At 38.5% G+C, this 25,072-nt stretch overlaps 1 protein-coding gene across 1 annotated transcript in view; it reads left to right on the top strand.

Moving 5' to 3' along the window:
- PARD3B (par-3 family cell polarity regulator beta) overlaps positions 1-25,072 on the top strand; it is a 693,368-nt gene that overhangs the window by 615,546 nt on the left and 52,750 nt on the right. Inside the window, 1 exon segment of the mRNA XM_030579423.1 lies at positions 8,144-8,279. Within this exon segment, the coding sequence (XP_030435283.1) occupies positions 8,144-8,279 (136 nt within the window).

The raw sequence follows: 25,072 nt of genomic DNA, 5'->3' as shown, positions 1-25,072 counted from the left end.
CTATTTCATTTGCTATTTACACTATTCCTCTTTGTAATGTAGTTAGACTACACCTCTACCCTGATATAATGCAGTAAAGCAGTGCTCTGGGGGCTTGGGGCTGCGCACTCCTGTGGATGAAAGCAAGTTCGATATAATGCAGGAAATTTTTTTGGCTCCCGAGGACAACATTATATCGGGGTAGAGGTGTATTATATTCTTCCTGGTAAGGTTTACACTTTTCACCTTAAACATGCTGGTGGCTTAAGAATATCTATTGTCTTTCTATAGAAAATGTGACTTCCTCTTCTCACGTTTGGTTGTACATAAAGGTAGAATCTAAACAAAATTAGATGTGTGTGAAGAGGCACATCAAATTGGAAAGAGTAACAAGTAATATCAGCTCTTCTGTATTTCAGATTGTCAGGGTTCTGAATTGAAAACAAGGCCATGAAGTTTCCAAATAACATCGTTATTTACACAGCAAGGTATATGCGAGTACATCCTAACCTAATTAGATTTCTGATGTTCTTAGGAGTGGGCCGTAGATCCACTACTGTCTCAATAGTCCAGATTTGTTCTTTCATTATATTTGGCTTGTTATACAGTGAAGCGTAGGAGAGCATTACTCCAGATGTCTTTATTTGTTGGCTCCCTTTACCATTTTTGTTGCTGTCAGCAGCAAAATTCAGTTACAGCTCAACAGTGCAAATTCCTTTTAAATTTTTGGATGCCCTAACCAGTGCAATGTTGGAATATGTGTAAATGTCTGCACACTGTGACGACTGGAGTGGCTGATGTAAGAGAAGCTATAAAATGGCTCCAGCTGGGGAACATTCTTGAGGGAAGCATAAAATTCTTTCCAAATTGTCAGCATGACGCTTAGTAAAAACATGAGAAATAGATAATTCTTAACCTGCTTTGCTTTCTTTAATGCACATACGGATCTCGCCAAAGGAGGCAACTTTAGTTTTCAACAGTTTATATAAAATAGTCCTTAGGTTTTACTTCCATTTTTCAGTGTTTGTGAATATATTTTTTCCATCTGGTCATGTGTGTGGTTTTAGTGTAGGTATATTTGTATAGATATTTAACACCATGTGTGTTTTAATAAGTACTGTGTATTTGTCCATTAATAATATTTATATGGAACTGAGGGCTTTGGTTCTTGTGATTTTTAATAAACATTGTTGGTGTTACTAGTTTGTACTAAGCATTCAGTATGCTCCATCAAAATGGCAGCTCTAATTAGGTTCCTTGAATTAGCTAATGGATTTTGAGAAAGATAGCTTACAAAGCTCTTACAGCTGTCCAAGATATTCCTGCCATGGCAGAAAGACAAAAGGCCCCTGGAAGCTACAGACTTTAAAGCTCTAGAAATGCAGCTGACAGTTAAAGAGATAAATTGCATTTGTATTTTTTTCCCGTAAAAGTCCTGATACTAGATTAATGTTATCCCAGTAGTGATCATCCATTAAAAAAACCACTTTATAATGAGGATGCATTTTGACCATATGATCTATTCTCCCGTCCCCCGCCCCGACATTTTGGGCAGGGTAAATAATTTTTTTTAAAGAGAGGAGTACGTTATTTCTTTGGGATTACAAACTCAATGAATTGTAATTTTAAGTTTAGGGAACTTCACTGGTAACATTTTAAATGTACGGTATTTTCTACTTAGGCCAAGTATTGTAGAAAGAATCCACATAATGAATTAGTTCCTGATGCTCTACAGGTAGCATGGGTTTGCATGTGTGTAACAGAGCAGAATGTAGTCCCTTGTGAAGAACTTGGCAAGGTGCTTTCTTTGACATAATAGATAAAGTCAGCTCTGGGTTTGCTGTTTTCAGCAAAGTATGTTTTAGGATGTGGATTGCATTGCTCACTATGATTGGGTTCTCAGATTCTCCATCTCATTCTTCACATGGGAGCTCAGAAATTAATGCTGCAGTGTACTGTCACCCAGTATCCATCCTGCTTTTGTTTTTTGTAGTAAGTGGCCTGCTAGGGGGCCCCTTCCTAGAAGTCTTCAAGGTGTTTTATTTAATTTTTCTGTCTTTTTAAAAAAAGGTTAATAAACTCAAGTGCCAAAAAGCAGTAGTGTGCAAATAAAAAAAACCTAGTTGCCAGTTACATACAGGTGTGATCGCCATTAAGAAATGTAACTGTATTTCCTTGCAATGATTTAACATGCAGCATTTGCTTTGTTGAATTGTTAAAGCTGCTGTAAATGGAGTGAGAGGGTTTAAAACATGCACTCTGTGTTGGTGTGACCTATACATTGCATATATGCCAGCTGTTTTTCTTCAGTAAAATAAAAGAACAAAACCCTGTTCTAATACAAAGTGCCAAAAAAAAAAGGGCAATTTAAGTACTTTGCCTTATAAATCCAAAAGAAATTACCTCAGCGAGAAGGCCCTCAATTATGCCTAGCACGTGACTTTATCACGATGGAGAAAACACATAATTGGTATCATCTTTACTGAAGAAACCAGAAAATGTTGCATTGTCTAGAGGCTACTGACAATACCAGGGAAGTCTGTTTTTCATTATTTTTACTGTGTATTGTTTATGGAGAGTTCAGTTGTAGTCAGCACCCGAGTCCCTAATCTGTCTGCTCTTCCTAACCCTTCTGAGACACATTCACATCTCAGATCAACAAGACAGAAGTAAACTGTTCACATGCCAGAAACTCAGGCATTACCGTTAACTAGACTGAACCGTAAGCCACCTTTTTTTTTAATTAATTAAAATCTGGTGATTGCTTTCCTCTAACAGGCATAATAAACTGAGCACAACAAAACAATCACTTTCCATCACATAGAATACATGCCTGTTACGCACAAGAAATGTTAAAAAATTGTCTTTCCCTCCCATTTGATCACAAATAACCTGTTTTAATTGGAATTACATACATCTCTCTCTTTTATACCTGCTCATGATGAGGTTAACCCTTTGGTAGGCCAGCTTTGTTTTTCTAAGGCAAAAGGAGGCTGACTTCCCATTTTCATGTGACACGGTGATAACCAGCTACAGGCTGTAAAAGGAACAGGAATGGAGACAGAATGTACCCCTGAGTGAAGAGATGGTCCTCGCCTGAGTGGCCGGGCCATCTGCCACCACAAATAGGAAAAGGTGCTGCATGTCACCAGAAAGGAGGGGACAATAAATAGATGCTTCATGTCCAGTCACAGAGAGATGCTTTATAAACAGTCTCAGTCTTCAGATAATTCTGCGAGGTTCCTGTGAACATTGTCAGCTGGTTTGAGCAGGAAAAGGTTAATTATACAGCTAATTGCCCTGGCAAGAATAGGAAAGAAAGAAAACTTTAAAAAAAAATTAATCTACAGGAGCCTAAGAATATTATCTGCCTTCTAGCCACTAAGCTCCTAATGTCAAAGGGTCAGCAATGATGTTATAAGGTCAGTAGGGCTCAATTTACATCCAGACAAATGATGGTCATGTGCTGCTTTAGGAGTCTTTGACCTTTTGGACATAAGTGGTTGTAGTGCTTTTATGTTGCTCTGCAGAGTTGAAAAGTGACAACATATGTGCAGCTGAGTAACTTTTATGACTTTTTTTTTTAGGTATTGTAGAGCAAATTATGACTCAAGGATGCTCATCAGAAATTTTAGTATGTAGACTTAAACTTATAAAGGAAGTTCTCTCTAATTTGGTTTTTCTCTAATTATCTGTATAGGCAGGCAGCTTGAGATGTATTTGTGCACGTTTCTAGATATAGAGCAGTGTATACTTCTCTGTATCTATCTGCTACTTGTCTATCAACCTGTCTATACACACACACACACCTTAACATATCCCCATTCAAATGATTAGGCGGAACCACAGACTCTGTTCACAGGATCTGACAAGCATTTCACAGTTGCCAAATGAAGCGTCCTGCTGTGGCCCCTTTTCTACTGCTGAAGTCTGTAATTACATACACACAAGGTACCTTCCTGCTCAGAGCAGGAAGGTAAGTGCTGCAGAGTCCATCAAGCTCAAGGAATTTCCATAGCTCAAAACGTTTAAGATTTATATTTCCCAGATTTGGTTGTCAGTGCCTGATGTATATTCCTAAAACTTGAGTTGTCTCTATGGACCTTTAAGATACTACTTTTATTATCTTGCAGGTTCTGGAATTGTCAATGAGAATTTTTCTGACAAGCCCTTTATTGGAATATCATTCATTTACTCAAGTGCAGATGTCAATAACAAAAGCTCATTTCTTCCTAAACTCTCTTGGTGGCTGACAAAGATGGACGTTGAAATATTGTAGAATTATGTTCTGACTATGGATTTTCTTTTTGTCATTTTTTCAACCATTTTTTCTCTTCCCCCTTATTATTGAGGTTGCTAAAACACTTTGATTAACAACGTAACATTTCAGTGTGGGAAGATAAATGCTGGCACCATATTGTATCTTTTGAAATGCTTTGGTCTTGACTTCTTAAATGAGAGGTACCATAGATGAACAGTACTAATCTGCAGTGTTGTGCATTGTGTTTCTTTATATTCTATATGTATGCTCAAGGCAATAAATTCTTTTCAGTAGCTATGATATAATTAGTTTTGTGTTATAATAGGTAGTGAATGGAAGATTCAGCCCATTCTTTTGAATCGACATGAGATTCGTTTTGTATTTTATTCCTTTTGTGAATGAAAGCTTCAGCAAGTATTCATTTTTCATAATTGTTGGGAAAAAAAATTAAAAATGTAACCACAAGTTGCTTATAGGATGCCAGTCAACTGGGGAAAATTAGATCCTGAGGTAAGTGGCCGAAAAGTAAAGCTTTGCAATATTAATGCATTTAGGAAACCGACTGGAAACCAAATGTTCATTGCTTTTTAGAAAGATGTGTATGTCTTTAAATGATTCAGCTGAGTCCTTATGTGCTACATTTGTTTGTAATTTTGCAGTGTCCAGAGACTCAAATCTAGTCGAGCACCCCCTCTTGGCCACTCAGACTGCTGTGAGGGGGTCCAGCCACTAAATCTGCAGGTGCCTTAGGCCTCTGGAATCTGAACAGAGTCCACGCACTGTCCCTATCTTGGAGGCTCTAGGCACACTCTTGGGGTGCAGATCCTCTGTCTAGCACCCTCCCCTAAGACCTGTGGCCAGGGTTTACTGACTCTCCTCAACTCTCCAGCTGGGTGACTGTCATAGTGCTCTTCCAGGGTAACAAAAGTCCAAATAACCCAAGTACTAGGAGAAGAAAGTAAAATGCACAACTACAACATGGGGAATAACCAGCTAGGTGGTAGTACTGCTGAAAAGGATTTGGAGGTTATAATAGATCAGGAATTGCATGAGAGGCAGCAATGTGATGCGGTTGTGAAAAAGGCTAATATCATCCTGGGACATCGGCGGTAATTGTCCTGCTCTGCTCAACCATGGAAAGGCATCATCTGGAGTACTGTGGTCAGTTTTGGGCACCACACTTCAGAAAAGATGTGGGCAAATTGGAGAGAGTCCAGAGGAGACCAACAAAAATGTTAAAAGGTTAGGAAGCCTGACCTACAAGGAAAGGTTTTATACTGGGCATGTTTAGTCTTAAGCAAAGATGACTGCGGGGGAAGCTAATAAGAGTCTTCAAAATGTTAAGGATGGTTATAAAGTGGACGGAGATCAATTGTTCTCCATTTCCACTGAAGGTAGGACAAGAAGTAATGGGCTTAATCTGTGGCAAGGGAGATCTAGGTTAGATATTAGGAAAAACTTTCAAGCAGTTAAGTCTGGAATAAGCTTCCAAGGGAGGTTGTGGAAGCCCCATCATTGGAGGTATTTAAGAAGAGGTTGTCAGGGATGGTTGGGCTTAGTTGGTTCTGCCTCAGTGCAGGGGACTCCTTCTAGGCCTATATTTCAATGATTCTGTGATTCATGCCAACCTCAGCCACTTCTGAGTCAATCGCATTAAATTCATGAAAATCATTCTGAAATCTGCTACAAAGTCTTCTGGCTTTGTATAGAGTGGGTGGTTCACTTTAAATCTTTTCTTGACAGGTGACAACTCTGTAGCCATCTTAATTTTTTTGTGTGAATGTGTGTGATCAGGTGTACTGTGTGACTCTGTGTGAAGAGCTTATTGTGTGAGAAGCTAAGTCAATTAAATTAGCTAGGCACTAAATTGTGTAAGTAGGAAAGTCTGTGGTCATTTTTAGCTCTTTCTGGATGTGAACACCACATTGTAGGTTGGGCTCCTGCAATGGTTCTGTATTCTGCACTCACAAGCCTAAATGAGTATTTCTAATGGGTTTATTTAATATAAATTGACTTTGATTGGGATATTGTTTTTATATTTCTTCTGTAAGGTCAGGCTTCTTTTCAGCATAAGCAGACATGCATTCTAAGCATTTGAATTAGTATTCTTCTACTGTTCTCCTACTTGAGAACTGCTATCTGATCAAACCCATATTTTTTAATTATGTATTTATAGGCAGATGGGAGAATAGTTTACAGGCAACATATGATCTTCCCTGCAAATGTCGGAAAATTGTGGATTTTTTTAATATTGCCTTATCAGTTTCTTTTTTTTATTACTGATGACTTCATTCTGTCTGAATTCAATGCTTCAGTTTCTTTGGGGTAAACTAATAGATTATGTATGCGATATTTGCACAGCACTGATTGAATTCATCTGGTGAGTTTGAATGTGGTTCATATATTCACATAATTGTCAGGAGCCAAGTTGAAATTCAGAACTGTTGCATGAGCATTGGAGAAGGCATCATATTCATCTCACATTACTCCAGAGTGAGTGAGCCTGCTTTATATTACACTAGCACAGCTCTAAGTTCTCTCCCAATATAAAGAGAGGGACTTGGGCCTTAAAAAGCAAGAATCTCTTTAAATGTGTTGCTAGAGAGAAAAATCAGGATTTTTTCATCCTCAAAAGCTATGCTTATTGTTTATACGTTATGGATAAAATAGGGCACATTGCTGAAGTCTGCCTTTATTAAAGAGTAACTCTTCTTTCAAAAGCATCTTTAGCTTATATTTGCCTGTTGAATCTTATTGCTGCAACCTGCAGGTGAATTTGGGTTGACTCTGTAATTTGCTGAAGAAAAGGTGCCAAATACAGTCTTTAGCATGTATCGAGGGTGAAGATTCCTTACACTGTGCCCTGGCACACCTATGCATGGTCCATGTGCTTATGTGATTAGCATCTTTATTGTTTTGCGTACACACAAAATGGAAGAGTTAAGGTTGCAGGATAAGAGAATATATGATTATGTGCCTCAATATTAAGGCTTTGTTCGTATGAGTTTGGGGTGACCACAAAGCCATTAGGCACACATCTCAAATAAGTGCCAATAAAACCTTTATTCTGCCATGTCATCTGCATTTGCCGTATATGATACGTTACAGAAAAACTATTTTAGAAGAGTTTCATAGACTCGGACTAGCGGGGCTTGCACTAGTGCTTCAAAAAAAGCTATGTAGACAGTGCTTCTAATATTCCAACCCTGGGAAATGGGGGGGGGAGTCAAGCTATAAAAGAGTGACATTATTATATATGGGGAAGGAGTATCTGATCATTTTAAATGTTTGTCAAATGTATTCAGCCCTAATCCTACAAAGACTTATGCCTGTGCTGAACTCATGCGCTGTCAGTCGCTCCATTGACTTGATTGCGACTATTCTCAGTGCATAAAGTTCAGCATATGTGTTAAGTCTTTGCAGTGTTAGGGTCGAATACATTTTAAAAACATTTAAAAGTACCAGATGCTACTCTTCCATATGTATTAATGTCCCCATTTTATAGTTTGACTCCTCCCCAATCCCATTTCTCAAGGCTGGAATCTTAGTTCTTTCTGTAACTGAGAATGGGATTCCTGCCTTTTTTATGATATAGAACTTTTTGTTCCTAGCCCTGATAGCTCATGAAATATCAGACCAGAAAGCTTATACTGCTCCTGGTCTGAATGCTACTTACCTCAGTCAAATGCAATTTCAGGGAAAATTCTGTATTTAGAGTGACAAAGTAAATAGTTCTGTGGCAGATGATGATTATTATTTATTTAAATATGGTAGCCATTTGTCATTGTTCATAGGAATGACTGTGCAGTGTGCAGGTGAGAAGGTCAGAGTTTATCACATTGGTATCAGCATTATATGGATGGTCAGGAGTGTATGTATGTAATTTATTATTTTATTTTCCAGTGGCTGTCCAGCTGGTGGGAATGCAGACCGTATCCAGAAGCTACGGAAGGAATACCATCAGGCCAGGCGAGACGGTTTACCTTTCTACGAGGATGATGAGATGAGAACATGGTCATCTGATTATGATCAGCATTGGGTAGGTTGCTATCCAGCAAATCTTTTCGAAGTATGGAAAGCTTGCAGATGACATTGGCTGGTTTGTTTTTGTTTTCCAGATACTGTGTCTCTGTATCAGTTTAGCATGACTATTTGGGTTTAACTTCAGCCCATCAAACAAATCATTTGTATAATTTAAACTCTACTAAAGTGAGTCATTTCCAATGTTGTCATGTCCACCCACTGTTAGATGTAAGCATTGGACCAGATTTGCACCATCCCCGGGGCAACTTGCTGCAGGTGGTCCCAGCCAGCATGATTCCTTCCAAAACATTGAGGCACACAAGGTGGCACTAGGTCTCTTACCAGGATGCAGTACGGTCCCTCTGCTCATCAAGCTATTTCCCTTTGAGATGAAGTGGGGATTAGGAGAACACTGACTCAAATTGTGCTTGGTTGCTGCATGGGAATGAGGAGACCCAAGTGTGGGGGTAAGGTTACTTACACCTTCCCTTTCCACACCTGTGCCAGGGCTATTAAGAGTCCGGGCCAAACGCTTCCCTTGCCTCCCCTTGTTTCACGTTTTAAGTGAAAAAATTAATACCTTGCCCTTTTATAGAGCCTTCACTCAGAGGCTCTCTAAGTGCTTTACCAACAGGATTGAATTAAGTCTAATAACACAACTGTCTAGTAGGAAAATTCCATTTTCCCCATATTACAGCCAGGGAACAAAGTGCTGTGACTGTCCCAAGGGCATACCGTGTCAGTGTGGGATAGAGCCAGCAATAGAATCCAGTTCTCCTCACTCCTCTGATGCCTTAAATATATGGAATATCTTCATATCATAAGAGACCATTATGGGATCCTGCAGCAATCTGAGTTCTGCCTGGACAAGAATTTCAGAGTTGCGCTCGGTCTCTAAAAATAAATAAGGCCAATCAATGTTCAGACATGCAACTCTCTGTGATGCTGCATGACGTGGTGCAATTTAAACTAAATTCAAACTTTATTTTAAAAAACAAACGTAATAATTTAAAACATGTTAGAAACCAAGTATAACCAAATTTTTATAAGTACTAACATCATCAATGCCTCCAGTATTCCCCAAACTTGCCAGACTATCAGTTTGAATGAAAAATTGAAATCTTCAGTTACTGTGCTTTGTGTTCCTAAAAAACAAAATGTGGCTTTATCACAATCACAAGTGTATATTACGTATGTTTGAAATTATACAGAGCCATCATTTTTCTGAGGTAATTTCAGAAATATCATTCCCAGCAAGATCCCTTAGAGCAGTTAACTTTGTTCCATAGGCTTGAAAGTTGTGAACCAAATTTGGGAATCTGTTAAATTTCCATTCTTGGTTTAAAAAAATCTTTTTACAACCCAAATTTATAATCTAAATAAAATATATCTATCTATCCAAGACAGAGGCTAAAGAAATAATCAGTGTCTTGGCAGTTACTCGAGACCTGGCCAATGATGCACCTAAAGCAGACTGAGGATTTCCACTTCTTATCTGAAACTGATAAGGCTTTATTACCCCTCCAAAGAGGTTCAGATTTATGGTTCAATATAATTGCCAAAGATTCACAAAGGTCCCTTATAGGTAATCCCTTTTAAGCCTTTTCTATTAAATATAATGTCCAAAGATTACCGATTTCCAAAGCTTCCTTTTTCCTGTGAGGCAAGATGTCCTTAATCAAAGAACTCGAGAGAGCTTTAAAGCTCTCAGTCTTAGATTGATTAATATTAGAGGCATCAAGATAGTTTCTGTTCCTCTTTCTAAGGCATGGATTTTTAACTGTTTTTGTTGAGAGGAAGACCTACTATATAGTATCTGCTCTAAATGCTAACTTAACCTTGATGGCTGAAGTTTGTTGCAACACCTAAATAGTTTCACCAGTCAAAGTCACTTGTACAGTTTCAAAGGCCTTGAGTGCCTGACCTTCTCTGAAAAGTACCAACAACTGGGAAGATACAAGAGCGAAATCTCCTGCCTGCCACAATCTCTCCAGCTCCAGTTTGGTATTGCACCATATTCTGGACCAGGAAAAATAGTGGCCACTGCTCCATTTCTCCTCACACTTGTTGGTAGTTCAAGAGCAGCCCTCTGATTTGGGCCCTTACACTGCTGGTTTTAACACTGACCACAGGCAGCATTATGGTAACACAGACTGAGCAACAGCCGATTTTCTCAACCTCTGTTTGCCAGTAAAAAGACAATCTGATGACTAATTCCATCACTGTAAATAAAGAAAAACTTACTTTAGTCTCCACTTTGTCAGGTCTCTCCCCTAAAGAGGCAGCAGGCAGCTGAGCAGGAGGAAATCCTGCTGTTATGGGCTTTATGTGCTTTTCTTCTCACAGCTGGAGAGGAGAAGCAGCCTCCTGATGTATTTTTAATACTAGATAAGTTTAATACTGTGCTTTTGTCAATCAGCACGATACCTAAGCCAGCTCTCCTTTAAGATGTCTTGCTAATGTACAGCAGCTGCTGTAATTACTGTACACCATCTAATGAAACATTCAGATAAATTAGAAAATAACATAAGATAATTTAAGAAGACACTATCCACAGCGAAGCAGGAGGTTCAGAGATGGACGTTAGGACTTGACCTCCAAAAAAAATAAGCCTGAGAGCTCACACCGCACATTTCTGTCTTATAAAGCTGACATTGACAAGTGGCCTTTAGCTGACACTATAATGGGACAGAATTTCTGGTGGAAAGGGTATTTCTAACAATCTACTTTTTAAAAAATGGGACAAATCAAGTTAAAGTGCAGCGCCAGCTGAAAAGCCAGCATTGTAAGGGAACATAATCTCATGACAGGCAATTGGGATCCATAAATGTTTTAAAAATAAGGTCAAAAATTCATTTTAAATAAGCTTGCTAGTCACTCTTCATTCCTCCCCCCACGTTCCTGTTTTTTTTTTTTTTCAGTTCTCCTCTGTTCTTCTCGTTTGTTGTTGTATATATTTTTGCTCCCTTGCTCTTTTTTCTGCTTTCCCTCCCTCTCAGCCTGGGTTTTCTTCTTCTAAAGAACAGGTGAATAATTCAGTTTAGTATGTCTAAGTAAAGAGATACATTTGTATGGCACGGTTTGTGCTATCTAGCATAAAACTTCAAAATTATTTCCAGTTACTCTGGTTTTTTGGGTGGTTGTTTGTTTTCATGCTCGTTAGACTCTCTCTCTCCCTCTCTCCAGCTTCATTACTCTGGGGGAAAATGATAAGCCAGATTCACAAGGGTTAGATGGCTTAAAGTGAAACATCTTTATTTCTCTAGGGCCAGTTAAGTAAAGAGAAATATTGATTATAAAGTATAAATACTTTCCAGAAAAAAAATGGCTGTTCTATTTTCATTTTAAAAACTGAAATCCACTAGTAACCATGTGGGTGTATTACTGGAGTGTACTGGTTCCCATGTCAGTAAGCGTGTGTGTCTTAATAGCCCACCAGTTAAATAATGCACGTTTTCACAAAAATATTGCTTTAAGAGCCTGATCAAAGCCCATTAGAGAGTCCCATTGACTTAAAGTGAGCTGTTGATCAAATTCTAAGATAGCTTTGTTAGAGATGGGCCATAGGAACTTAGGACAGTCACTTTAGGAATTGGAGGGAATTACAAAAGGCGCATTTTATGGGTGCTGTCCTCCCATTGCTTCACTGAAACAAGAAAACAAAACAAAAAAATAAGGGAGGGAAATGAATGGTCAATCAAGGCAATAAAGTATGTGTGTGGGACGGAGGGAGAGAGACAGAGAGAAAGTTTAAAAAATGCAGAATAAAAAACCTATCTGTGGATTTACTTGGATTGTTTCACAGATTTCATACCAATCCTGTTACTTAAAACCTCAGTCCTGCCTTCACTGTGACATTACATTCTTCTCACAGCCTTATTTTGTTCATGTTCTTCCAGGGACTGTGTATAATTCATTACAAATTGAGTGTGGTTCTTAACCTGTAGGTAACTGCAGCAGCCTAACAATATCTTATAGGATACCTTGTATACAGCAGATCTTACAACTTTTTATTCCTCATTTGCAAATTAGGATTTTTTTCCTTTCATTTTTTTGTTAACTGATAAATCTTTCTTCAGCTATCTGATCTCCACTCAGATCTGTGCACTAGGCCTTAATATATTATCTGTCAACAGGTTTTGATTGAAGCAAATTTGTAGTGTAGTGAATTTTGTCAGTTCCCAATTAAGGTTACAAAAAGAAGAATCATACCCTTTTGTGTTAAAGGCCAAGCAGTTTATTGTGTATCTGGCAAAGGTCCATACCTAAAAATCAAACAGAGAAAAGGAAGTTTGAGAACTGCATTATTTTTCCATAATGTGTCAAAAGGTTCTATACTTACTTTAGAGTGAAAAAGGAGCTCTTTGTGTTTTAATGAGCAATTAATTCCAGCTTCAGGATGTTGAGTTTAAAGCAGGTTAGGTTCCAAAAAACCACAAACGTTTGTGTTGGATCATGGTTAAAAACCAAAATTCCAACTTCTAGAATAATAACATTCCTATCTTCTAGTGCAATGGGAGAAATGACAATTTTATGTACTGAGGGAAACCATAGGAGAATTCCTATGAATTCCAGATTTTCTGAAAAGCTGCCGACGACTACTCAGTTGAATACATTTAATTTTTTAGGGGAAAAGTAAACTTGTTTAGAGTAGAGCAACTTTGAAAACTAGCATTCAGAAATATTTGTGCTGTTAAAAAAGCATCATAGGACTAATGAAGATTAAAACCTCCTATTAAAATGTGTTTTTACCCATCAAGAACTCTCCTTTGGCCTATGCGTCTATTCTGTCTGACCTGCAGAGTTTGGATTGGGATAATTCTGAAACAATGTCAACTGCTCTGATTAAGCAATGAAATTCTGATTTTTTGGGGATGTGGAAGGATTGTCGTGGTGAAATCTTAATCAAACCTCATGTGAAAAATAAACTGTTCCAGAAAGGAGACACAGAGACCCAAATCTGCCCGTTTTAGTGGTAAGCTTGAGTGACTCCATAAACTTCTTTGGAGTCACTCTTTCTTATGCAAAGGTTGAATTAGGCACAAAATATCTAAACTAGAGCAGAATCTGAAATGCTGATGTCTCTTAGCTAACATTGTCAAACTACTCTCTTCTCTTTACCAAGGGAAGGAATACTATTACACACCATCTTAATAAACTCCACTGGGTAGCATGCATGCCTTAAAAGTTAGGCTGAATTCCAATAGTACGTAGTGTCGCTTATTCTGAAAATCAAGATGTTGCTTTTCACAATATTTAAATGTAGAAGTTGGTGTCTGAGAGGAGCAAATATTAAAGCTTCGCTGTTACATCTCCAGGTAAATGATTTAAATAAACAGAAGCAAATAATATCCTGTTTCTTTCCTTTGCTTACTGCTGTAAAAGACTACTACTTTGATACATCAACAATGCTTCTCGTATATATGGATGAAGTCATCTTTAAACAGCTCCAAGCACACTCAGGAGAACTTTATATATTAAACATGCTGCAGGGGTCACATCTCGTGCAGTTAGTGAATGATCGTCTCTCTCAAACTGAGAATTTGAGCACAATATCACAAAAAACATGACAGCTGCTGCCACATGTGTTGATGTATTATAAAGAACCCCAGAGGTTTTATTTTATAATTTTTAAGTGCAAACTAACCCACTTAGCTGGAACGTTTAAGGGACATCAGAAAGAAACATCTAATTGGTGATTTAGATGATCAGTGGAGTCACTGAATAAGTGATTGTGCCATGGGAGGTGTGAGCAATTACTGCCACTTGGGTGCTCAAACAGGCGTTTGCATCTAATGTGGTGCACAGTTTTCTGCATACAAAAATGGCCCTCTAAAAGCTTGGACCTACATGTATTTATTTGTGGGTTTCTATTTACTAGTGGGGCAATGTAGTTTATCTGAGTGGTAAGGTAGCCGGCTCTTTGAGAATTATTTCCTTTTTTTGGCAAACCATCTCTAGTCCAGTTTTTCCAATTTTCTAGCCACCTGCTGGCTTTTCTAAGAATCACTCCATACACGAGCATGTGTGCACACACTCATAAATATGCCAGATCTCAGGCTGGCCTCATATTGGGAGCGTGAATCATGGGAAAAATGAAAGAGGATTGGAGTTTTAACACTGAGCCTTCATGAGAAGTTGTCAGAGCTAGTATTTCTCTTTGAACCTTCCCTTTCCCCTGCAGAAATGTATTTCTGCATGACAGCTCAATTCCTGACCTCCAGCAAGTCAATGCCCCACATACCATAGGAACAAATACAGCTGCTCACAACTCTGACTACAGAAAAGTAGTCTGACTGCAGACTACAAAAAGTAAAAACTGACCTCCCTCTTCCTCAGGCCACTAGTAAGGGATTTTTTCTGACTTCTGGAATGAGGCCTTGCAGCAGAGCACTTCACTTTAAGCACATGAAATCAGTGGGACTACTCAGGTGCTTGAGTACTTTGTTGGGTTGGGGTCTGATAGACCAAAATCAGATCCCCATATGGAAGGAGTTGCAAAAGGTTTTATTTTTAATATTATATATCTAGTGTATTTTAAAATAAATTGACTTTTTTGGCTCCTAACTTTTGCAGTTTTATATACAAATCTCTTTATATTGTGTGTCTTCATTTTTATTTGATACCAATCTGTCAAGTTCCCTAAAATAGCTTACAGAAGATCCCGAAAATTACCTAGCTACTGTAGAATGAGAAGGAAAATGTTGGTCCATATCCCTGCAGTCCTTACTTAGGAAACCTTCCTGAAATCAATAGGCATTTTGAGTAAGGACTTTCAAAACTTTCTCCATTTAAGGTAATTGAAGGCAGCTTTCAGAATAACCTCAGTGCAGCAGCCCACAGTGGTTTATACAGAACTCATGGAATAAAGTAGAGGCCAAAATGAGTTGGGTCATGCAGAGTAACAATTTCATTGAGAGTGTAACAAAGTACAGACCTCTCATTTGTAAAAATAACATAGCTATAGTTAAATATGTGACTATTAAAGACATTTTAAAATATATTTTCAAAAACATTAATTTTTTGGACTGACCTTTTTATGATATATCTGTATAGTTGTGAGGTTGTGGGTTTTTTGTTGTGGTGGTTTTTTTTTTTTGTGGTGTGGTTTGGTTTTTTTAATGTTACAGCATAAGCCAGTGGTTCTCAAACTTTTGTACTGGTGACCCATTTCACATAGCAAGCCTCTGAGTGCACCCCCCCTTTACAATTAAAAAAACCCTGGCATAATCTGTAAGATATATTTCCTTCAAGTTTCCCTTAAAGTATTTCCTTAAAGTTTCTCTGAAGGAAATGCTCACTGCAAAATGCATTAGCAGATCTGCTTATTAAATTACATCATAGCCAAAAGTCCAGTAGCACTGAGCTTTGAAAGTAGCATGGGTATGTTGTTGTCAGGCAGTTGAGAAGACTGGAGAGTTCAAGATTTCTTCACAGTAAAGATGTGAAAAGTAATTAGAATGTATCGCTGGATGTTGTGCATAAGCAATTATCTATGAATATATAGAGGCTTGATTTTTCTCAGCAAACAAGCGACACTGTTATAATTATTTAGAATGAAAAATAAAGTCAGTGACTCAGACACCGAGAGATTGGGTGGATAACTTTATTAGTTCCTAGTGTAAGGTCTGAAGTGCAGATGCTAATCTAGTAACAAGACAGCATTAAAATACAGCACAAAAAATGGGAGAAGAAAACTCCATTTACCAGGTCAGGCTGATATATTACATGACTTTGGCTCTTTTGTCCAAGACCTATTCTCTTTTTCAATTTTCTGTCCACATTTTTGTGACCAACTCTAATTGTCAGTGGGAGCTTGGAGAAAGGAGCACTGACCCCTTAATGCTGCTAAAAATGTGGTGTAATGAAAAGAGAGACAAGGTGGGTTAGGTAATATCTTTTATTGGACTAACTTCTGTTGATAAAAGGGACAAACTTTTGAGCTCCATAGAGCTCTTCTTCGGGTCCCCACAGAGCTCTGTGAAGCTCAAAAGTTTGTCTCTTTCACCAGTCCAATAAAAGACATTGCCTGACCCACTTTGTCTCTCATAGCCTGAGTCCAACACGACAACCACAACACTGCAAACATCTAATTAAAAAGCATTCCATCTAGTGAATGTGCTGTGTTAAGGAGCTCTGCAAAAATTCTTAATGCTTTTTTGTGTTTGCATTTCTAATTTTAAAATCTTTTTTTTAGTGTGCATGTATACTTTAGTAAATCGGATTTGTTTAAAGTCTCTGTGCTTAGAAATTTGCCAGTATAAAAAAGGACTCTCTCTGAGTCATGGTAAGACACTTGTTCAAAGTAAACTGATCTGAGGGATGAACCTTGATATTAAGCTGGTTTTTGTCTTTTTATGGTACTTGCAGATCAGCCATTTATTTGTTTGGCACAGTTTGTTTTGTTACCTTTTTCTATTGTAGTGGTGTAAATAATGGTCTAGCTAACATATATGTCTCATAGCCACTGCATGGACTCATTGCTGCTGAGTTGCATGTTGTATGTCCCATACTGGCAATAGCTAGTGAAATTCTTCTTTAAATCAAGTGATAGAGGTTTGAATGCTTTTTGGAGCAGAAGGATATGGGTTCTGTCCCTACCACCTCCACTAAGGCCCAGGTGGTCATGGTGCATAATCTGTTAACCCTGAAGTGCTAGGTCACCACAAGTGTGTTACCAGTAGTATACACCTCTACCCCGATACAACGTTGTCCTCGGGAGCCAAAAAATCTTACCATGTTACAGGTGAAACTGTGTTATATTGAACTTGCTTTGATTGATATATGCCTATCACATAGAGCTGGAAGGGACCGTGAAAGGTAATCAAGTGCAGTCCCCTGCCTTCACTAGCAGGACCAAGTACTGATTTTGCCCCAGATCCTTAAGTGGCCCCCTCAAGGATTGAACTCACAACCCTGAGTTTAGCTGGCCAGTGCTCAAACCACTCAGCTATCCCTCCCCCCCACCAAAGTGTGTAGCCTTGTCCTCCCCAGAGCACTGCTTTACCGCGTTATATCCGAATTCATGTTATATCGGGGTAGAGGTGTATTAAATCTGTAATACCACCAATATCTGCTAGTCATGTGTGTGACTGTGTAAAAGAGAGGCTATTCCAGGATTTCTGCTGACATTCAGTTTAGTCCGTTTTGATCGTGAGTACATTGTTCTACTCTTAAACATTTATATTTGCTGTGCCAAAAGTAATGATTGTCATAATTATTATACATCGCATTATTATGACCAATATAATCATATATTCTGCAGACTATTAGATGTGCCTCCCTTGTAGGTTATTGAAAGTACTGTATATGTAATTAATGTGAGAGTAGTTACTTTGGGACATGAAGGCCATTGGGATCTGAGAACGGAGTGGGTAAGTTTTACACATTAAGGTATTCCCAAGAACAAATCATAGCAGCAGCGGATAAAGATCAGGGTGAAATCTTGACCCTGGTGAAGTTAATGGCAGAAGTCCCATTTCACCATAGGTCATTCAAAACAAGGTAAGCAGAGCCTGACCCCTGCAGACATCCCACGCTCTTGCTTCTGTTTAATGTACCTCTACTTGAATTACATTTAAGGCACAGTAATTTCACAACGTATTTTCCAAAAAAAAGTGGTACACATGTATCATTCAAAGTACATGACGGTGCCCTACATATCTGTCCTGCCATCAGCAGAACAGAGTTTTGACAATCTAAATTCTGCCTTTCCTGAGGAATGATTACACAGGGAATTAATAAAGTACTGTTTGGTGGCTACCAACTAGCAGATCCATATTAACATTTCTATTTGCATTAGAAGCTAATTTTCAAAGTATTTTCCGTTAATTTGCCAGGGAGATACCTGTCAAGTTAGCAATTAAACTGTAATTGGTCACCCAGGTGCTTACAGGGATTAATAGATCTCTCCCTTCAACATATGTTCCCGAGTTTGAAATAATAGCTATAGTGTATGGTAGCATGACCCCACTTGAGTCTAACAAAAAAAAATCAAATTCCATCATATTTTAATGCAAATTTTACCTTTGTAAGTGATGGCCTGGAAAGAGAGAGTTTCCATGGTAACCTTGGGGAACACATAACCTGTTTATCATAACTTCTCTATGAAGCAAATTGAGGGGTTGGTAATATGCTTTGATGTCAGCTATATTTTCCATCAGACATCATTCCAGTGCTAAGTGTATAGATAATTTAACTAAGCGCAACTGTATTTTCTTAAGTAAACTTAGAAAAAAATCATACAAAATGGCACTGGAAGTAACTGTGGTATGCAGCATTCAAAAGCACTAACTGACTTTTTTACTTCTGTCTCCAGTTTGACAATCAGGTCAACAACCTGAAGGACCCAAATCAAAAATTAATACTTATAACAGGTCTCTTCCACTGCTTTCTCTCTTTTTTCTTTTCTCTCCATGCTTTGTGCTCCATATTAAGGTATCCCTGATACTGTTCAAAGGCACTTAAAGTTGTTGTTTTCTTGTTATTCCATTTTAACACTAAAAATACTGCTGTATCTCTGAACTTCTGTATTGTGGCACTATCACAGAAAAAGAATATATTGATTATATTTCACATTCAGTCCTGACCGTAGTAGTTGAGATGGTAGCTTCTGGAGCTGCCATTAGCCAGGAGTGAGTTCGATGTCTGCAAGCTGCTAGAGGGTTGTATTTTCCTGCAGATGTATTGTAACTCTTGGGTAAAAGAAAGTATAACTATAACATTTTTTAAGGTCATTAGGAGTAAGGAACAGATGTTGAGATTTTTTCAGAGTACTGCTTTGAAGTGCCATTTAGGAGTCAACTAACTGACAAGACTGACCCTCTCGGCAGTGAATTTGGGACTGGAACACAGGGAAGGCATTGCCCACAATACCCCATCTGGTATCCATCTGGTACCAGCAAACAACAGACAGTACCAGATCACAGAGAAACTATACCAACTGCTCAACTGGTATCAGCAAGCAAGGAAGGTCGCCACCCAACAGCAGTTGCAAGCATGAGAAACAATGTCTGTAGCATTTGCAGACTGGTACCACAGGATCCAAAAGAACCTGATGCCAGAGCATATGGAAGGCAACTGCTCTTGAAACCTGCTCATGCTGATGCAGTTTGCTCAGTATTAATCCAGGGATTTTTTTTTTTTTTTAGACAGATTGAATTGGCCGTGTGGAGAGCTTTTGTCATAATGCCATTGCAAGAGAGAGACTCTCTTTAGTCATATCTGTGTTTAACAGGATTAAGGTGGATTTAATACCCCGTGATACAGACTAACCATTGAAATTCTAAGAAGGTTGTTCCAGTGTGCTGTTAAATCACAACAGATGGAATTGGGGTTAAATTTTAACAACTTGATGATAACTTTGCTGTTTTCTTTAACATGAGCTGTTTAGGGGGGCGGGATTGTGGAGGGGGTTTGTTTTCCACTTTGATCTACTAGCTTGCTTGCTTTTTTTCCTTTGTTCTGGTTTCCCCACCCCATCTCCTTTTCTTCCCTGAGGTGATGCACTGGTTGGTACAGTAGCTAAGTGTTTAGAATGTAATAATACAAGTGAGAGATTTACTGCCTCTAGGCTACCCCTTCTACTCTTGAGGACCTCCAGCAAGGCAAGATTTTATAGACAAAGAAAGCCTTTCTCTCCCCTGTGAGTCTGCCTAACTGTAGGAAGCTTTTGACTGTCTATTTCCACCACTTGCTCTGCAATTTTATTCATGCCCTGCTATTTCCCTCCCTCTCCAACGCACACACACCATCCCCGCATCCAGCATCAACACCAGATGCAGGAAGATATGGCAGTATATCAGAGTCAGATTCTGATCATTAAAAGCTACAAAAGCTGGACTGGAGTCTTTAGTCTGCCATCACCATAATGAATATAAATCTTGAGATGCTCTCCTGTTTGCTCCCCAGGTTCTGACATTACAATCTCATTTTCCCTAGTAAAGTTAAATGATTGTGCATGCACAGCAGAGAGTAGCCATTGCATATTGGCATTGGGTGCTGAGAACTCTGCTGACTTAGCTGAAGAAAGATGCTGAAAGCCCCTGACTTTGAGAGGAAAAAAATTCAATTCAATTTACTCCATACAGTGTCTCTCATACAAAGTATTTCAAAATGCTTTATATTAAGAGATAACATAATGAGAAAATGCCTTATAGAACTGGGTACACAGATACCAAGTCAAAATGATGCAAGATGATGAACTGGAGTAAAAGAAAAGAAGACTGTAATTTAAAAGTGGTAATCATGTGGATAAATAGTCTTGTAAACTAATTACAGTGAAGGGAAAAGCAAAGAATGCAAGATGGGGAGGAGCAAAAAGGGGATTAGTCTCAATCATAGGCTAACACAGGGGTAGGCAACCTATGGCACGCGTGCCAAAGGCGGCATGCAAGCTGATTTTCAGTGGCACTCACACTGCCCGGGTCCTGGCCACCGGTCCAGGGGGCTCTGCATTTTAATTTAATTTTAAATGAAACTTCTTAAGCATTTTAAAAACTTTATTTACTTTACATACAACAATAGTTTAGTTATATATTATAGACTTATAGAGAGAGACCTTCTAAAAACATTAAAATGTATTACTGGCACGCGAAACCTTAAATTAGAGTGAATAAATGAAGACTCGGCACAGCAGTTCTGAAAGGCTGCCGACCCCTGGGCTAACACAAAGAGTTGGATTTAAGGTATATTTTTGACAAGATGGGAAGAACTGGCTCACAGCATTTTGTAAAATACTTAAAAGGGAGATGGCCTGTGCTGCTCCCTGCCCCCCAAACCCGCCCCGCAAAAAAGTTAATCAAAAGTTAAATGGCTCCTCCTCTTAGAGGTTTGGGATGAGACTATGTGAATTGATCTGGTTCCATGTTAAAGTTATGGAAATGCACCTACTATCTAAGGAAGAAAAAATGCAGATATGATATAAACGTCTCTACTGAGGTGAAGGTTGGGGGTGGTGTTAATGTTCTTCTATTATTAGTTGAAGGGTCTCTGCTTCTCTGTTTTAACCATGAGTAGTAAGTATTGTGAGTGAGGATCACCAATCTGGTGTTCATTAAAGACAATTAAGAGGTAGAATTAACAAAAACACATTATAGGATTAATGGAAAGAAAAGCCACCCAGGGAGAAAATCACGGGCCAGGAAATGATCTAATTTAGCATGGGCAAAGGAAACTGATAGCCCTCAAGGATCTGGGACCAGGGGATCATTGAGCAGAGGTTCAGAAAACAGAATATGCACTCAGAGAGAGACTATGCTCAAAACCTTTTTTAGTTTTGCCTTAGATAACTTCATCTCCCCCTTTGCTGAATTCTCTATACTTAGTTATAGGGGAGACAGGAAATGATGAGATCATGTTTTCTATTTAGCTGTGGCAATTGCCATGTTTTTAAACACAACCACTTTATGGGAACAACCTGTTTCCCTTTTAAAGTTCCCATCTGCGTTTGTAGTCCCTCATCTATTGTCTTTATAAAGAATTTTTCTCTCTATCTAAATCTAAGTCACAAGTTCACCTCAATGAGTAAGAGTTAGGGCCTTACTGAGGAGAAAAAATAAATACTAAATTAATCAGACCTACTAGTTTCAAGTTTGATGCACAGTTGTCATTGAAGTTTCCTGGTGGTTTTGGGATAAGGAAGAGGGATACTGACAAACAAAATCATGGTATATCAGCAACACCACTATCTAAGCCCTATTGTTTATATCTCTGTTTGTTTTTTGTTTTCCAAAAGAAGAGGGCTCATGAGATCAAGGAACGCTTAATTGTCTTGCAAGCTGATTGTCAAATTAGTGTTCTGACTGCTTTGGCTGATCTTTTAAGCAAAACTGTTCAAAACCACTAACCAGGGAAACCAAGATCATCAGTAACTCTGATGTGCTTGTCTCTGTGCATTTTTTATGGGAAAGAGAAAGGATGGTGTAATTATTATCTTTTTTCTTTATACAAGAATGTTTTCTTCACCCAAGGGAAATGCATTCTAGCAGCATGAACATAACTATTAATCAACGCTTATAGCGATAATCAGTGAATGAAAAATGATGACCAGAAACTGAAAATGTGCTAGCATAGCTGCCTTGAAGATCTTCCTTTGAGATCATGCCCTTGCATTTTAACATGGATAATTCTTTAAAGTGAAGAATTCTTACAAAATTAATGTTGATGTATTCTGAAATGCAGTGATTTAGAAAACTCGTGCTTATTTTTCACCCTGTGTGAAAAATATATACACACTAAGAGTGGGTGATAGATTAACATCGTGAGAGGTAATGTTTTAAAGACATTCCAATATATTACTTGCTGTCCTAAAAATGTTTGAGACAGATCATCAACAAGGGTAAGCAGCGTAGCATCTGTGAATTAATTTGGACATAGGGACACAGGGTTCTCCACTCTTAGAATGGGGGTTAAGTGTGTGCGAAAACACGTATGGTTCCTGTTTTAATTATATATTTTCACTGAAAAAGGACGTGAGCCTGAGGAGAGATGCAGGTGTATCTCAGTATTCCAAGAAGAATTTGATGCTATTAAAATGATGATAAACATTGTCAAAAAATAGTAAGAGGGGCAAAGGAGGTATTACTCTGAGTTTTTGATCCTGCAGAGTGCTAATTACTCTGGCCCAGATTCAGCATGTAAACACACATCTAACTTGTTAAGCATGTGAGTAGTCCTACTAAAATCAGTGGGACTATCAATGTGCTTAAAGTTAAGCACAGGCTTAAGTACTTTGCTGGATCATGTCCAGAATGCTCGGCACCTTAAAAGCCTGAGCTCACAGAGCATTAATTTAAAAATAAGTGAGGATTTGACCCTGCACCTGGGACTCTGTGCAGACATACACAGGGGTCAACCCATACAGGGCCATTTGTTGGATCAGGTCCCTAAAATATTTGCTCATCATTCTGAGCTGTCAAGGAGATGCTAAGGGTAAGAATTAGTTGCCTCCCTGCCCAACATAAGATATTCAGGGCATCATATAATAATTTAAGACATAAATATAAAATTACCCCAAATTTAATCTAAAATAGAAACAAATGCAAGAAATTCTCCAGAAGGCATAGTGCAGTTCCATGAGCACATGGAAAACATTGATTCCTTCTTCATTCTCCAAAACTAACCTGTATTTAGGTTTAGCGCGTACTAGGGAAGTCAAAGTGATCTCAGTCAAATAGAGGCGATTCTGAGGTTTTCCACTGAAGGTCATTTGGGTTTGCCATCACAGCCACTTGAAAACGAAAAGAGTATACAATGGAGAAGTATTGAAGGTGCTGTCCTATGTCCAAACAATGACAGAGCAGTGTTGATGTGATCATTTAACACTCGTCCCTTCTTTGAAGACTGCTTCTGTCATTAAAATCGATGCAACTTAATTAAAGCAAATTATAGATAGATACATCTATAAATAAGATATTAAAGTGTGCCGCTGAATATGATAATTGCCGCATATTTAGCAATCAGCATGTATGTTCTGCTTTTGCCAGGAGGGATTTCTTTCAGTGAAATCAATGGAGCTTTATTAAAAACCATCCAAATTAGAGGGAGAAATGATGAGTGTTATAATAATGCAAAATCACTGTTTCAACTTTCATTGCAAAACAGGAAACCAAAATACATCCCTTTTTCTGTTTGTAAGGAAAACATCCGAAATATTCTTTTGAACTAGGGACACAGTTAAAATTTTTAAATTTAAGTGTTTGCCTTTTGATTGAAAAATTAAACAAAGATGGATGATGGTCTTGAAAGACATAGTAATAAGGGTATCATAGAATCCAGGGGTGGAAAAGACCTGTTTGACCACCCAGGCCAACTCCCTGAGTTCAGCAAATCTATCTCCCTGTATAACATCCTTTCTTCCACTTTGACTAGAAAAGAAATATGTATCAAGTCAAATGGCTGTTCTTTTAAAATGTCCAGTTGCTAGAGCTATGTGACTGGTTAAAATGCTGAAGGTAAAAATGTTGAGTTTTGAATTTTGACATTTGCACAAAACATTAAGAGGAAGATGGGGACAAATTCATTTTTACCTCCTTCAGTTTTTCTCAATTTTCACCTAACAGAAAACAAAAACCAAGTGTGTCTCAGCAGAGGAGAGATCTGCAGGTCAAAGAGCAAATTCCTCTTACCATGGCTCTTTTTTGCATGCTGAATGGCAACCTATGTGATTAGAAGTGCTCACAGACAAAAGCAGAGCTTTGAGAAGGGAGGTCAGACAAACATCTGGAGCAAACCCTGTAACAGATAATCACAAGGAATGTACTAAGCAGCAAAGCATATAGCATGCTATGCTTATTTTCAGCCTCCTGTCCAAAGATCTTAGGGTGCTGGGTGGATATTGGGTGGGCTTTTCAAAAAACGTCAACTGACAGGAGCACAAATCTCATTGGAAGTCTAAGGAGTCATGCACTGGGTTCCACCCATTGAGTCTCACATCATCCTTGTGAGCTAGGTGAGTATAATTATTATTATGTCCTGTGTGTCCTACACGCGCCTGTCCTACCCCATCCCAGGTAGTGGCTTTATATTACTGCCCTCTCTGGTGAAAGTTCAGTGGAAGCTGGAGTTTTCAGTCAGCATAAGATTTATTTTACGCTGGATTATAATTCCATTCTAACAAACCACAAACTGAAAGGATATAGCAGGGAACTCCGGTAGCTCACCAGAGAATTCATGACCTATCAGATAGGCAAGATAGAACCCAAGAGAGACGCAGAATGCCATCCAGAGTGAGGTCTCCCAAAAAAGGGAGTACGGGAGTTATGGGAAGAGAATTATCATTATTTATATTGTGGTAGCACCTTGGGATCC

The sequence above is a fragment of the Gopherus evgoodei genome, chromosome 11, assembly GCF_007399415.2.
Source record: "Gopherus evgoodei ecotype Sinaloan lineage chromosome 11, rGopEvg1_v1.p, whole genome shotgun sequence".
In the NCBI taxonomy this organism is placed as follows: Eukaryota; Metazoa; Chordata; order Testudines; family Testudinidae; genus Gopherus; species Gopherus evgoodei.
This window is presented reverse-complemented; position numbering and strand designations above follow the sequence as displayed.